General features: G+C 46.0%; 1 protein-coding gene across 2 annotated transcripts; it reads right to left on the bottom strand.

The window, feature by feature from the left end:
• Positions 1-229: 229 nt before the first annotated feature.
• PTPN18 (protein tyrosine phosphatase non-receptor type 18) lies at positions 230-15,893 on the bottom strand. 2 transcript variants are annotated; one of them, XM_068544020.1, is made up of 15 exons: positions 15,801-15,893; positions 13,567-13,675; positions 13,129-13,205; positions 12,954-13,049; positions 12,802-12,840; positions 4,360-4,428; positions 3,553-3,615; positions 3,189-3,331; positions 2,730-2,796; positions 2,574-2,651; positions 2,392-2,481; positions 2,045-2,133; positions 1,163-1,371; positions 649-723; positions 230-423 (listed from the first exon to the last, which is right to left on the bottom strand). In XM_068544020.1, exons 1-15 carry the CDS (start codon positions 15,891-15,893, stop codon positions 356-358), a joined length of 1,365 nt encoding a protein of 454 aa, XP_068400121.1. In that variant the 3' UTR covers positions 230-355. The 2 variants fall into 2 exon arrangements, with proteins under 2 accessions (XP_068400121.1, XP_068400123.1); XM_068544022.1 differs by lacking the exons at positions 12,802-12,840; positions 12,954-13,049; positions 13,129-13,205; positions 13,567-13,675.
• Between the last annotated feature and the right edge of the window lie 566 nt (positions 15,894-16,459).

Below are 16,459 nucleotides of genomic sequence, written 5' to 3'. Positions count from 1 at the left end.
AGGCTCAGATACTGAGATGAACCAGTCCTTCAAGTGGTGAAGGGGACAGTCTCCAGAAGCCTATCTGTCCCCTTCACAGCCGGGAGCCCTGCCCAGACTCTTGGGGTTGAATTTATTCTTGAATATGCTCAGTGTAACCTCACCAGCCATCGTCAACCAACTACCTCCCCAAGCCTCACGCCTTGAACGCTATGATCACTGAGGCAAAGCCCCCATATTTTCCACACTGAGAAACTTTTATTTTGATTCAGCCCAGCAACCCCATTCCCAACACTTCACAGAGTAGAGCACGGCTCTCAGCAGTCCAGGAACCCATGTGGACCAGGCACCCAACAGGCAGGCAAGGGCGCTGCACTCACACGCGGGTCCACTCGGCAGGCGGGTCCCGGGGTCCTTTAGGCCTTCCAATGCGCAGGTTGAAGCCTGGAAAAGGAAGGGCACCGTAGGGCTCACGGAGAAGCTGAGGTGCAGAGACGTAGGCAACTCGTGGAAAGTCACCCCCAAGCCTCCAGGCCCTCACGGTTTGCTGCAGACACATCCACAGGTCTCCGAGGGCGTGTGTTTTCCTGCCACCATCTCAAAACCCCAAATGCCTGGGATTCAGTTAAAACTGCAGAGAGTCCCAGCGACCCAGGCTGTCTGACTTACCTAGCCCACCAGTCTGAGCTCCATCTACCACGTCCTCGTAGGCGCCAGGTCCCGCTGGGCTTTGATCAACAGGAACTGCGGGCAGAAAACCACCCCTAACAGATCGGCTCAGGCCGCCCCTCGAAGTTCCGGAGAGCCGCTGCGAGGCAAATGCGCATCCTCCCAGACCAGAGAAGGCAGGCTGGGGGCCGAGCGCCGGGGCCCAGCGGGAGGGTGCGTGGCCAGGGGCGTGACCAAATCGGAGACCTCCGCCCAGCCTAGGTGGCCGGGCCAGAGACCGCGGTTTGGCCCGGGACGCTTCCGGGCGTGACCAGAGGACGGGCGGTTGTCCCAGAGGCGTGGCCGGAGAAGCCAGGACGTCAGCCTCCGGGGCGTGACCGGGCCGGACTCGGTGGAGGGGGGTGGGGGTTTTCGTGGCCTCCAGGCCCTCCAGACCGCAGCCACAGGGGGTCGGGAGACGGAGCAGGTCGGGGCCAGCCCTCCCCAGCCCCGCGGCCGGGCCGCGTCGACTTACCGCGGCCGGGCAGCGTCCCGCGCCCGTCCTCCGCGTGCGCCTGGGGCCGCCGGGCGCGCGGCGTCACCTGGCTGTAGAGGGGCGTCTCCTCCGCGCCGCGCGCCCGCGCGCCCGCCCCTGCCCCGGTGCCCGCGGGGGCCGCGCGCTTCTGCACCACAGCGTACGTGTCGGCCATGGCGAGGCCCGGGGGCCCGGGCACCGAGATGCTCCTGCGGGTGGGGAGGAAGTGAAACGGCGGCACCGAGGCTGGAGAGGGAGGGGGCAGCGCGCTCGGCGCGCAAACCACCGGCTTCCTTCCCGCCCGAGGCGGCGCGCAGTTACGGAGCGAGGAGGTGGAGGTGGTAGCGTCTCTGGGGAAAGGGGTCTCGTCTGTGTGTCCCTAGCGCCCAGCAGGTTGGGTGGATGAAGGAAGGAAGGGGCCAGCCTGGCAGGTGAATGGGGCAAGATACTGGTATTGAGGATTGGTCATTTCTGTGTAGTTGTCTGTTGAATAAATGAATGAGGAAGTGACATCTAAAGAGAAGCAAGGGAGAGTCTCAAAATGGAGGGCTGGTCTCAAGGACCAAGGGCTGAAGTCTCTGCCGCACCCGACATGAGGCCTTACAGTTGGGCGGCCTCAAAAAATATCTGCTGAATTAATGAGTCGAAGAGCGAGGAGAGGGCGAACCTCGGGAGCTAGCCTGAGGGGCAGAGGCAATGGGATCTCTGGGATTAAAGAACCACCTTGGGGAGGGTTCCCAGAGCTCAACTGCGAGAAAGGGCCAGTGAATATTTGGTGAACTGAACGGCAAGGAAGGGGCTGGTGTTTCAAGGGTGAGGAAAGGGCCAGCCTCCAAGGACGAGAAAGTGAAAATGGAAGACTGAGGGGAGGGGGCTGGGTACCTGAGGACCCCGCCGGATGGGCGGGCTATGGCAGGAAGGGTGTGGGAAGTCCGGAGGGAGAAGGCATCATCGTAGAGTGGGGCACAATTCTGGGGAAAGGCAGGAGGGAAAGGCATGAGGCTTCGGAGGACGCTGTCCAGGCTCCTAGTGGTGGTCACTGTGGGCTCTGCGGGGGAAGCTTAAGAGGGGACAGTGATAAGGGAGCACGGAGGAGGACAAAGGTAGATATCATAGTGCATCAGTCCCCGCTCCCGGAAGGAGTCCAAGGGCTGGATGCTGCGCTGGAGGTGGCCATAGACCTCTGCTCTGGGTCCTGGTCTCCGAGGATTGGAAGGGGGCCTTGGTACCTCCTTGAGGTTCTGGTAGCGAGGGCTGGCACTTTGGAGCGCTGAGAGGAACATCTGAGCCACTGTGTGGTACAGGAACCTGTACTGCTCCTGAGGGGGTGGGGGAGGGAAGAGGGGTCATTGAGAAGGGAAGACCAGAACAGGAGGGATATGTCCTTGGAACGAGGAGACCCGGCTCCCACCTCTGTCTGTATGGCTGCAGGCCGCTGCCTCCGAATCTCGAGGACCACATTGAAGAGGCTGAAGTTAGGTGGGATCATCTAGGGCAGAGAGATGGGCACATGAGCAGGACCTCCTAGGCACAGGACCCACACTGTGCTTGTATGCCCTCTTCATACCTGGGTCAGGAGCAACTGTCTCACATAATCCACGGTGCACAGGACACCTGTTCGCCCACAGCCCGCGCTAACAAGTGAGAATCAGAGTGAGCTTGGTCAGGGCCTGCCTGCAACCCCTTTTAAAGGGGGCATTTGGGGCTGGGGGTGAGGACCTTAATGGAGTGTCCCCTGCAGCACTTTTTGATTCCCAGAATCCCAGGTTATAATTTGAAAGGAAAACCTTTTTAATTGCTTATATTTGTTGAGCATCAACTGTGTACTTCCCCCTAGCAGACAGTCTGTGCTCAATAAATACTAACCATTTCAGCTGCAACTTGAGCAAGTGTGGCCTCAGGTTTCTTGAAATAGGCACTCAGACTGTAAGACTGGCTCCAAGCCCTGCACTATCCTCCCTGTCTCCCTCCCCCACCACCATCCCCTCTGTCTCACCAGACCCCCATAAAGCCCATTTTCCTAAACCTGCAGTGGACACAGAGGGGGCTGGGGCCAGATCCCTGGAGGCGCCGGGCTTCCTCCACCATGGCGAGCATGTGGTCGGGATTGCTAGGGACCCCTCTGTCTGGCCAGGACATATACTGCAGCTGGTACACAGAGCGGGATTCCTGAAACACAGGAAATGAGGGGCAAAGAATGAAAAAAGAAAGAAAAGCATTTATTGAGCCCCTATTACATGTCAGCCCTAGTTCTCCACATCCCCCATTTAAATGCAACAGATAATAACTGAAGAGATGGGTACTATTGTTAATGCACATTTTACAGATGAGAAAACAGAGACAGGAAACAGCTCTCCCTACGTGGGAGTCTCCTCCTCCCCTTTCAGTACCTTCTGGAAGGTGACCTGAAGGGTCCTGAGCATGATGTCTGCATTCAGCCATGTCTCCCTTGTCTGTGGATATGGGGCATGTGAGAAGAGGGCAGAAAACAAAGATCACAGGTGCCAAAAGACATATTTACAAAAAACAAAGCATTTCTGATTAAAAATCAAATACAGGGAGTGTCCTGGTGGCCTAGTGGTTAGGATTCTGGGCTTTCACTGCCGTGGCCTGGGTTCAATCCCTGGTCAGGGAACTGAGATCCTTCAAGCCATGCAGCATGGCCCAAAAAAAGAAAAAAGAAAAATCAAATACAAACAACATACTTTTAAAAATTCATTTAGCCCAAATATCTCCCATGGCTTTTGTGAAGGAAACATTTCACAAAGGGGAGAAAGAGGAACTATGATTAAATATCCAGCAAGCTCATTTACAGTGAAACAAAGAAATGTCTTTTGTTCTAAAATAAAAGTTTCATTGTATTTATTCAATACCAATTGTATTTATGACTTATGAGAGATTTTCCTGAGTTCTTTTGAAATGGTAAGGGAAATAAGGATTTTAAGAACCTAACCAGGCACATGAACATTTACAGAGATAACCATGATAGTAGTTAAAATGCAAAAACAGTGTATAATGAGTTCTGACTATTTGCATTGCTAATACCAGAGAGCTCCCTGCAGTGTGAGGGGGACTGTGGGAAAAGTGTTCATCCTTTCAGGCCCAGTCCAAAAGCTTTCCACCCAGAATCATCTGTGAAATCTTCCACAACATCCAAGACTTCATAAAGTGCTGTTCCCACCTCTGCCCCAGCTCACCAGAGTGATGCAGAAAAGCCCAATCTGCAGTGGTTCCTGTTCTTGGGCCCAATAACGCTCACACTTTTTCTGCAAAAGGCAAGGGGAAAAGGGCAGAGAGTGAAGAGGGGGAGTCTGCCTCAGAGTTCAGATCAACACGTGCACACCCCGCATGGGACAGCCCAGGTTGCTGGTGGAAGCACAGACAGCTGAAGCTTCAAAGGAGGCCAGGCGGCAGAACCTCATCAGACTAAACACAGACAGACTCAATGGAGATGTGAGCTTCTGACTGTGCAGGAGGAAGACAGTCCAGAATATTCTCCTTCTGTAAGCAACTAAAAACCTGGACAAAATATATGAGCCACTATTTTCAGACACTGGTCCACAGCCTTGCAGGATTGTGATCACTGAACAACGGGAAACACATGAGTCAAACCTTATGACCTCCCCAGCTTACTGCCAAGAGGCAGTAACCAGGCTGCAGAACGTGGAGAGTTTGATGAGCCCACTGAGTTGAGGAGCCAGAGATCTTGGCTCGGGGAAGCCAAGGCAGAGGTCTTGAGAGAACAGCACTATGCAAACAAAAGCAAAGAACTCCAGAAGTCTGCATAGGGGTCCCCTTAAGTCTTTAGCTGAATAATAATCTGGGCACATATGACACGAAACCCCGTGAAGCTAGGAAGGAATAACTTCCCGTGAAAGAGTATAGCTAGGGAACTGTAAGATGAACATTTCCTAGGGCTCAAGTGGGACAGAAATAATTTACATTTCCTCCAGCCACAGTGGAGAGACCTAAGTGATTAAAAGGGGCATTCAGTAGGGAACCTGAAGGATCAAACATTGAAAGTAGAATGAACTTAGTTCTAGAATAAAGGATTCTCTAGACTCGCCCTAAAAAAGCTTAGAAACAAACCTTAAAATGATCAAATATCTAAAAGTAACTTAACTGCCTTCCAGAAAAAGTCCAACACTTTTTAAAGGAAGGTAACAAAATCCAAAACTTACTTTTGTAAAATTTAAAATATTGAGCATCCAATAAAAATTTACTAGACATACAAAGAAGCAAGAAAATATGAGCCATACCCAGGAGAAAAATCAGCAGAAAAAGACCCAATAGAGATGAGGAAACAATCAGACAAAGACTTTAAAACAGCCTTTATAAATATTATAAATATGTTCAAAGATGGAAAGGAAACCACGAAAGGGATGAAAGTGAAATAAAGGATATAAAAAAGACCTAAATGGAACTTCTAGAGAGGAAAAATAAAATATATGAAATAAAAAATTCACTGTCTAAGACCCATGAAAAGATGCTCAACATCAGTAATTATTAGAGAAATGCAAATCAAAACTACAATGAGGTACCGCCTCACACTGGTCAGAATGGCCATCATGAAAAAGTCTACAAATAACAAATGCTGGAGAAGGTGTGGAGAAAAGGGAACCCTCCCACATTGCTGGTAGGAATGTAAATTGGCGCAGCCACTATGGAGAACAGTATGGAGGTTCCTCAAAAAACTAAAAATAGAGTTACCATATGATCCAGCAATCCCACTCCTGGGCATACATCTGGACAAACCTATATTTGAAAAGATACATGCACCCCTGTGTTCATAGCAGCGCTACTCAAAATAGCTAAGACATGGAAACAACCTAAATGTCTATCGACAGATGAATGGATAAAGAAGACGTGATATATATATATAATATACTCAACCATAAAAAAGAATGAAATAATGCCATTTGCAGCAACATGGATGGACCTAGAGATTATCATACTAAGGGAAGTAAGTCAGAAAGAGAAAGACGAATACCATAGGATATCACTAAATATCTAACATATGACACAAATGAACTTATCTACAAAACAGAAACAGACTCACAGAGATACAGAACAGACTTGTAGTTGCTGTGGGCAAGGGGGTGGGGAGGGATGGATTGGAAGTTTGGGATTAGCAAATGCAAACTATTATATATAGAATGGATAAACAACGAGGTCCTACTGTATAGCACAGGGAACTATATTCAATATCCTGTGATAAACCATAATGGAAAAGAATATGGAAAAGAATTCACTGTCTAATAGCAGATTAGACACCAGAAGATCAGTGAACACAAAGGCATAGCAATAGAAGCTATTCAAAATGAAAAAGAGAGAGAAAAAATGAGGAAAAAAACTAACAGAGAATCAGATACCTGTGGAAATATATATCAAGTGGCCTAATGTATGTGTACCTGTAGTCCAGAAGGAGAGGAGAGGGGAGAATAGAAACTATTTTTGAATAAACAATAGCTGGAAAATTTTCCAAATTTGATGAAACTATGAACCCACAGATCCAGGAAGGTCAATGAACCACAGGGAGAATAATCATAAAGAAAGCCACACTAAGGTAGCTCATGATCAAATTGCTGAAAAACAATGATAAAGAAAAAAAATCTTAAAAGCATCACACATAAAAAAGACACATTACATACTGAGGAATAAGGATGACAGCAGAATTTTGTCAGAAACTCTGCAAGTCAGAGGTCAATGCTGTGACACCCTAAAAATGCTGAAATTAAAAAACAATAACTTTCAGACAAAAGCTGAGAGACTTTATCACAAGCAAAACTGCACTATGAGAAATATTAATGTAAGCTTTTCATACAAAAGGAACCAGGTGGAATACAGACCTACACAAAGGGATGAAGAGTAAAGAAAAAGGTAAATATGTAGCTAAATGTAAAAGGTATTTCTCATTTTTAACATCTTTAAAAGATAATCTAGTGAATTTTACCAAAAAAGGAGGAATTAATAGCAATCCTTCACAAACTTTTCCAAAAAATTGAAGGAACATTTGCCAACATATTTTATGAGACCAGTATTACTCTGCTACCAAAACCAGACAGATATCACAAGAAAGAAAACTACTAAGCAATGTCTCAAGAATATAGACAGAAGAATCCTCAACACAATATTAACAAAAGATTTTACAGAGGATCAAGTGGGATCAATCCCAGGAACACATACATGAAAATCAATATATGAAGGTCAATCAATATCATATACCATAATAATAGAAAATAAAACAAAAACACACTTAATAGATGCAGAAAAAAAAATCTGAACAAAATCCAATACCTTTTCATGATAAAAACATGAAAGGAACTAGACATAGAAAGGAAATTCCCCATCTTGATTTAAAAAGCAAAATCAACAACAACACAAACAAAAAATATCTACCAAAACCTACAGCTAACCTAATACTTAATGGTGAAAGACTGAATGTTTTGCACTTAAGATCAGGAACAAGACAAGAATGTTTGCACTTTTTTGTACTGGAAGTTGTAGGCAGTGCAATTAGGAAAAAAATGAAGGAAGGAAAGGAGGGAAGGTGGGAGGGAGGAAGCAAGAGAGAGAAAAAAGAAAAGAAAAGGAAAGGAAAGAAAAGAAAAGAAAAAAAGATAGGGAGAGAAGGAAGAAGAAAGAAAGGAAGGGAGGTTACCCAGATTGGAAAGGAAGAAGCAAAAGTATGTCAACTTGCAGATAGAATGATATTATATATAGAAAACCCTAAAGAATACACACACACACACACACACACACACCCATGCACACTATTAGAACTAATAAGCGAGTTCAGCAAGGTTGCAGGATACAAAATCAATACAGAAAAATCAACTGTATTTTCATATTAAAAAGACTATTATTTGCAATACCTCCACCCCGCCCCCAGAACTGATAGATTCAATGAAATCCTTATCAAAATCCTAGAAGGCTTTTTGAAGATATGGGCAAGCTGATCTTAACATTAATATATAAACAATATGTTAACATTAATAAATGTGTTGTGGATTCCCAAGACTGCCCTCAGGTTTGATGATTCAATAGGAGGACTCACAGGACTCAGCATAGAGTTGTACTTGTGGCTACAATTTATCGCAATGAAAGGTTACAGGATAAAACAGCAAAGGGAGAAGGCACACAGGGTGAAGTCTGCAGGAAACAGGGTGCCAGCTTCCAAGGGTCTTCTCCCAGTGGAGTCACATAGAATGTGCTTAATTCCTCCAGAATGAGTTGTGACCACACATGTGAAATGTCCACAGGGACATTTAGGAATTCAGTGCCCAGGGTTTTCACTGGGGGACTCTATGTGGTATGTAGGCACCTCTGACTAGCATGTGCCAAAACTTCAGACTCCCAGAGGGAAAGCAGGTGTTCACATAAACCTACTGTCACATAGACACGTTGTTTGTATAAACAGTTTAGGCATGGTGAGCCACTCTTATTGGAAATCCAATTTCCAGTCAAGAGCCAACCTTGCAGGAAGTTCTTTTTAAGCATAAGCATTTATGCCTGCTATGTTAACTCTTTTCTGCATGGCAAGTGACCCAGAATAGCCAAAACAATCTTGAAAAAAGAAGAACAAATTTGGAGGACTCACACTTCCTGATTTCAAAACTTACCACAAACCTACAATACCGTGTAGTACTGGCACAAAGATAGACATGTCAATCAATGGAATAGAATTGAGAGTCCAGAAATAAACCTTTACATGTACACTCAATTGATTTTCAACAAAGTACCAAGACCATTCAATGGGGAAAGCACAGTCTTTTTAACAAATGGTGCTAGGACAACTGGATATCTATAAACAAAAGAATGAATTTGGACCCCTGTCTTACACCATATACAAAAATTAACTCAAAATGAATCAGAGACCTAAACATAAGAGAGAAAACTATAAAACACTTAGAAGAAAACATAGGAGTAAATCTTTTTGACCTTTGGTTAGACAATGACTTGTTAGATACAACATCAAAAGCACATCAAAACAATAGATTGGAAGTCTTCAAAATTAAAAAGTGTTTGTGCTTCAAAGGACACTATAAAGAAAATGAAAAGACACCCACACAATGGGAAAAATATTCCTAAATCATATACTGATAAGGGACTTGTATTCAGAAGAATTCTTACAACACAATAATAAAAAGACAAATAACCCAATTAAAAAATGGGCAAAGGACCGAAACAAATATTTCTCCAAAGAAGACATACAAATGGAAAAATAAGCACATGAAAAGATGTTTGGTAAATGCAAACCAAATGCACAAATCCACCTCATTAGGCAAATGCAAACCAAAACCGCAATGAGATACCACTTCCCATCCATTAGGATGGCTAATAAAAACAAAAGTGAAAACAGAAAATAACATGTCTTGGTGAGTGTATGGAAAAATGGAACACTTGTGCATTGCTGGTGAGAATATAAGGTGGTCCAGCCACTGTGGAAAACAACAACAACAACAAAATTAAACACAGAATTGCTATATGATCCAGTAATTAATTCTACTACCCAAAAGAATTGAAAACAAGGACTCAAAACAGATACTTATGTACTAATGTTCATAGCAGCACTATCACAATAACCAAAAGGTAGAAACAACCCAAATGTCCATCAACAGGTGAATGGATAAACAAAATGTGGTATATACATACAATGAAATGTTATTCAGCCTTAAAAAGAATGAAATTCTGATACACTCTACAACATGGATGAACCTTGAAAACCTGATAAATGAAATAAGTCAGACACAAAAGAACAAGTATTGTGTGACTCCACTGATATGAGGTACCTAGAAGAGGCAAATTAATAGAGACAGAAAGTAGAATAAAGGCTACCAACAGCTGCAGGAAGGGGAAATGGGAAGAAACTATTAAATGGATACAGAGTTTCTGTTTGGGATGATGAACAAGTTCTGGAATTGGACAGTGGTAACGGTTTGCAACACTGTGAGTGTACTTAATGTTTCTAAATTGTACACTTGAAATCGTTAAAATGGCAAAATTTATGTTATGTATATTTTACCACAACTGAAAAAAAAAAAAAAAAGACCCAATGAGTACAACTTCACATCCAACAGGATAGCACTAATGAAAAAGACAGACAATAACAAGTGTTGGTAAGAATGTGGAGAAATTGGAACCTTCATACATTACTGGCTGAAATGTAAAATGATATAGCCACTGTGGAAAACAGTTTGGCAGTTCCTCAAAATGTTAAAAATAGAGTTTACCATATGACCCAGCAATTCCACTTCTAGGTATATATCCAAGAGAAATGAAAACATACTTCTACACAAAAACTTGCACATGAATGTTTATAGCAGCAATATTCATAATCACCAAAAAGTGGAAACAGCTCAAATTCTATAAAGTGATTAATGGATATATAAAATGTGGTAGATCCATTCAATGGAATGTTATTCAGCAATAAGAAGGGGTGAAGTATTGATACATGCTACAATATACATGAGCCTTAAAACACAACCTTAGTGAAAGAAGCCAGTCATGAAAGACAACATATCATATGATTCCAGTTATAGGAAAAGTCCAGAGTGGGCAAATCTACAGAGACCAAAAATAGATTAGTAGTTGCCTAGGGTGGAGTTTGGTAGGAAATGCAGCATGACTGCTAATAGATACAGGGCTTCTTTATGGGGTGATGAAAAGGTTCTGAAATTCACTGTGGCGATTCATGGCCACAAAACAAGTTTCAGTACATTTGGAATCATATAAAGTTGTTCTTTGACCACAATGGAACTGAAAATTAATAACAGGAAGATATATGGAAAAGTCCCCAGATATTTGGAACTTAAGCACAGCCATGGTCAAATACCATTGGTCAAAGAAGAAATCACAAGGGAAATTAGAAAATATTTTGAGCTAACTGAAAAAAAAGACACAACATACCAGTTTGTGAGATGTACCTAGAGCAGTGCATAGAGAAAAATGAATGACATTAAATACTTATATGTGGGGACTTCCCTGGTGGTCCAGTGGTTAAGAATCCTTTTTGCAATGCAGGGGATGCCGGTTTGATCCCTGGTCGGGGAACTAAAATCCCACATGCCACAGGGCAACTAAGCCCGGGTGCCGCAACTAGAGAGCCCACATACTGCAACTAGAGAGCCTATGTGCCACAACTACAGCCCACGCACTCTGGAGCCCGTGCGCCACAACTACAGAGCCCACATGCTCCAGAGCCCGCACACCGCAACTACTGAGCCTGCGCACCACAACTAGAGAGAAGCTTGCGCACCACAACTAAGAGCCCACACACCGCAACAAAAAGATCCCCAATGCCGCAACTAAGACCCCATGCAGCCAAAAAATAAATAAATATTTTTTTAAAATACTTATATGTGAAAAAAAATCACGAATCTATTATCTAAGCTTAAGGAACTAGAAAAAAAAAAGAGCAAGTTAAACCTAAACAAGAAGGAAGGAAATGATAAAGGGAAGAAATTAATGAAATAAAAATGAAAAAAATAGAGAAAATGAATAAAACTCAAAGCTGCTTCTTTGAAAAAATAATAAAATTGATAAACCTCTAGTCCAGAGACTGGCTAACTTTCTATAAATGGCCAGATAATAAATATTTTAGACTTTGTGAGCCATACAATCTACTTAACTTGCAACTACTGAACTTGGCCATTGTAGCATGAAAGCAGGTATACACACTATGTAAACAAATGAGTGTGGCTATGTTCTAATACATTTTTATTTACAAAAACAGGCAGCAGGACAGATTTAGTACAACAACTAAAGTTTGCTTGTCTTTATTCTTGCCAGACCAAGGTAGGAGAGAGAGACAGACAGACGACCAAATATTAAAATTAAGAATGAAGAAGGTACATCACTACAGATTGTACAGACTCCATGATCAGCCAGCCATCCCGGGGCAGTACTTGCCCCACCCCCAGCCCTGTCCATGGAGCACGCCAGGATGCAGAAACCATGTGCCTTCAATGTTGACATGCATTCCTTGAGTAACTAATTTATGCTAATGGGCAAAACAAAGATCCCTGCCCTCATGGAACTTTTCTTCTAATCAGGGAGACAGAATAAACAACATACATAACACATTTGTAGATTATCTTGTATGTTAGAAGTTGGTAAGAACTGTGAAGAAAAAAATGAAAGTAGGACAAGGGAAGGAGAGTGGGAGTGCTGGGAGTTCCAAATGGGGTGAGATCCAGGAAGATCTCACTGAGGAAGTAGCATTTGAGCCAAGACCTGAAGGTGGTGATGGAGCAGGCCAAGGGGAAAATGTCCCAGGCAGTGGGAACAAAGCATAGGACCCGAGGCAGAACAAAGGCCAGAGTGGTTGGAGTGGAGTGAATAAGGGGGAGAAAGGTGGAAAGAGAGATCAGAGCTGTACTGGGGAAGTCACAGTTATAGGGCCTTATGGTCTATGGTATGGAATGGGGCGGGAAGACCAGCAGGAGAGGGGTTGAGCCCCATGAATAAAAGGAAAAAGATAACAAAAAAATTAAAGATAAAGTGGGCTTGGCAGAGGTACAGTTAGGGTCGCTCCAAGAACTGGGCCATTGAGTCATGGCGTCAGGGAAGAGCTAGCAAGGTTTCTCCTGTCTCCTCTCTGCACAAGGATATGCATTCTAGGGGCTGAGGACACCTACCCGCCCATTTTCCATCTCCTGACAGGCCATCAGGATCACCTAGACAAGAGGGGTAAGGGGAAAGGGAGGAGATTTGGTTTAGGGGGTGTGGTTATCAGGGCCAAGGGAGGACCCAGAATGTTGGCCATACCTCACCCTCCCCCAAAGCTGACCTTGACCCCAAACTCCCAGATCAGGCGCCAGAAGTCTAGCAAGGTGTGAGGCAGGGGTCCTTGCGTGGCGATGTAGGCCTGGCTTCCATCTGTGCCCTGGTAAAGGCTAAGTTCACTGTGGAGATCCCGCTGTCACCTCCACCACCTCTGCCCCTTCCTTAACGCCCAGCCTGACCCTGATGAAGTTGCCATTGATGTAGTCTCCATGTCCCTCTTCCTGGAGCAGGGAAAGGATCACTCGTGTCTGATCGTCTGCCAGCGGGAGAGGTGAGAAACGTGGAGTTTGTGGGTGACAGGGGCCTTGACGGCCTCCCGGATGAAAGCCAGCAGGGGACAGCATACCTAGCAGGGATCCCATCGAGGTGCACTTGCAGACTGCTGGGGAGAAATGCAGCCACAGCAAGGCCCTGGGAGGGAGAGTTCTGGGAGCCTAGTGGTGGCACAGGTCTTGGCTCAAATGCTACTTCCTCAGTGAGATCTTCCTGGATCTCACCCCATTTGGAACTCCCAGCACTCCCACTTACCGGGCTAACGCCTGCACTGCCTCCGGGTGCGGGCATGCAGAGCAACACCGACTCCCTCCAGAAGGCCCCCACCCCCACCCCCGACTTACATGGCAGCACATCTTTGTAGCGGTTCTTCCTCAGGTTTTCTGGTCGACTGCCGGCCTCAGTGGAACACATGCTGTCTGTCTTCCAGGAGGCTGAGCGGGCCCGGATGTCCTGGTGGGAGGACAGAAAGAAGACCCGGGGGAGGGAGGAGAGAGCAAGAGAGGAGCCAGGTCAGGGTCCTGGGACACTGAGACTCTCATAGGGATACATGGCACGTGGCCTGTGAGAGGTGAGTGCAGTGCCCAGATAGCACAGGGCCTGCTAATTATGATTCCATAATAGTAGCGACTCAGAGTGCCTTCTCTGTGCCAGGCTCTGTGTGAGGGCACTGAACCACCTGCAAGGTCCCTCCGAAGTGGGTACTATTATTGACATCCCCATCGTGCAGGTGAGAAAGCTGAGGCACCACATGTTTGAGTGACTTGCTGAAAGTCCCACTCAGGAAGTGGCACAGTGAGTGAGTATTGAACTAAGACCTCTGAGCATCTACCCCCTGTACACTCAATATGTACTTACATTGTATTGTGAACAATAATTGTAATATATTATGCATTTAAAATAACAAACATGGTGATACACAATATATAAGACAATATACAATGCATATGAATTATAATGTATAACATTACTTATGTAACTAGATACTATAGGTGCTTTACTACTGTTCCATTATTATAATTAGTGAATAGCATTACCATCATCAAGTATTCATAATCATGATGATAATAAGTAACACCTACCAAGCCCCCTGATGAGTGCAAGCCACCATTCTAAGTGTTCTTATGCCCATCAAGTCATTTACGTCCTCGTGGACACACTGGTGCAGTGGGTAACACTATTAATATTTTTACTATATAGATGAGGAAACCAAGGCCTAGAGAGGCCCAAAGACTCCTGCGAGTACAGGAGGCTGCCTGCAGGAGGGTGGCCTCCAGCAGCTGGCACTGCTTACTGTCCCAGACTGGACCCAGACCCGGATGGACATGATGTCATGTACTACCTGGATATTATATGTTTACATTTATTATGTACATTTTCATATTGAACAAATTATGTATTTTGCATTTATTATGCATTTCTTATATACGATATTTATTTTTATATTTGTGTAAATTTAGATTTATCTTAAACTTCTTTTACCTATTTATTACATATTTTATTACTTAGGAACTTCAATAACTGTTTATTGGATAAATTATAATTCTATGTTGTATTTATGTGTATTCTATTGTTTTAAGAAGTTAACTAATGTTGTTATTGTGTAAATTATAGTTTACAATCATATTTATACATATTCACTATATATTTTCTATTTATTAATCAAATTATTTCGTAAATGTTTCTGTTATCTATTTTTATTGTACTCAATGATATATATATAGTCATTTATTAGATACATACATATATTTACCAAACTTATTTCTAAATTTGAGATGTCACCATATATTGTATTTACATATTTGCATAGCACGTTTCCGTGTTATTATATTTAAAATACCTCAGTACATGTAGATGCGATGCCTACGACGCTGCTGCCTTAGCATTCCTTACATACGGCTTGCACTACCCCATTGTAAAGTTTAGAATATTTATAACTAGTGACAAAGGCGCCTACAAAGTGAGAGCTCAAGATGTGCTAAGCGGTTTTTACCCACACTGGTTATTTTAATCCTCAGGCCAGTTGAGTCATCAATGTCCGCATTTCACCCAAGGAGAAACTGAGGCCAGAGGGACCGGATAGAGCGCCCCAGGCCACAGCGCCTATTAGAGCCGGCGTCCACACCCTCGCCGCAGCGGGGCCTCTTGGTTCCTCTTTCCACAGCCCCTTCCTCCCCAGGACCACAGGAGTGGCTGCCTGGTCGCCTGGAGCGGCCGGGCGTCGCGTGTCCAGCGCAGGTGAGCGCCCGCCCTGCTCAGCAACCGGACGATTCCAGGAGCGCGGCGAGGGCGCAGGGACCCGAGGGCTTGCGCGGCCCCGCCCGACCCGGCCGTGGACATCGCCCTCTGGGACCCTACTGGCAGAGGGTGAAGACAGACAGGGAGAGACTGTGACAGAGAGAGGTGCTGGGGAGAGAAGAACAGAGAGATCTCGAGGCGAGGAGACGCCCCTGGAGGCTGAGAGAGAGAGAGAGAGAGAGAGGCAAAGCGCAGCAGGGCGCACAGGAGAACAGACATCTGGACCGTCCAGGGCAAGGAGCCGCAGGGCGGCGCGCGGCCGGCCAACTCGGCCACTCACGCTGAACTCGCCGGCGAGGACCGCCCCCTCCCGGCCGCCCCGTGCCTCCAGTTGCTCCAAGAAGCTCCGCGCCGCGTCCAAGCTGCGGCTCATGGCGCTGCCGGCCAGCGATGGCCCGATCCACCTGTGGCGTTCCGCTCTCCCACCTAGTGTGGACTCCGTGGGAGGCTGCCGAGGCCACGCCTCAGATCTCGCCAGCCAATGGAAGTGCGCAGCGGCGGACAGGGCGCTCCCCTCGGCCAATGACACTCAGAGCCCGCCCCAGCCTCGCCTACAGGCTCCCGGACCGGGGCGGCTGCCTGAGCGCTTGGTTCACCCGGGCTGGGCCAGGGACGTGGATCCTGCGCTGGCTCTTCCCTTTTTTATGGCCTCCGCGCGAGCTGGCTGAGTCCGCACGGTCCCATGGCCACTTCCTCTCTCTTGGACCCGGGGTCCGCGCCCAGGCAGGGCGGATGGCTGCACGCCCTCGCCCGGTCTCCCCGGCTCTGTCTTCTGGGAGCTAGGCTGTGTCCGGATCCGATCCGGGGTGGCGTGGCAGCTGTGAGTAAAGACGGTCGCCGAGACCGAGTCGCAACTCCTGCCTCGGGGACCCCGGGTGGGGACCATCCCGCGCTTTGCGCTTCGGCGGGGTCCGAGGGAGGTCGAGGGAGGTAGCCGCG

The sequence above is a fragment of the Eschrichtius robustus genome, chromosome 5 (assembly GCF_028021215.1).
Source record: "Eschrichtius robustus isolate mEscRob2 chromosome 5, mEscRob2.pri, whole genome shotgun sequence".
In the NCBI taxonomy this organism is placed as follows: Eukaryota; Metazoa; Chordata; class Mammalia; order Artiodactyla; family Eschrichtiidae; genus Eschrichtius; species Eschrichtius robustus.
The sequence above is the reverse complement of the archived record's forward strand: the minus strand, read 5'-3'. Positions and strand labels throughout refer to the sequence as shown.

Bases quoted from the DNA above. Each gene is read 5' to 3' on its own strand.
- PTPN18 (XM_068544020.1), bottom strand. From the start codon at position 15,893: ATGAGCCGCAGCTTGGACGCGGCGCGGAGCTTCTTGGAGCAACTGGAG. The intron at 2,652-2,729 runs GTATGAAGAGGG...TCTCTGCCCTAG, and splicing joins GACAGTTGCTCCTGACCCAG to ATGATCCCACCTAACTTCAG. The intron at 724-1,162 runs GTAAGTCGACGC...TTCTGCCCGCAG, and splicing joins CGGGACGCTGCCCGGCCGCG to TTCCTGTTGATCAAAGCCCA.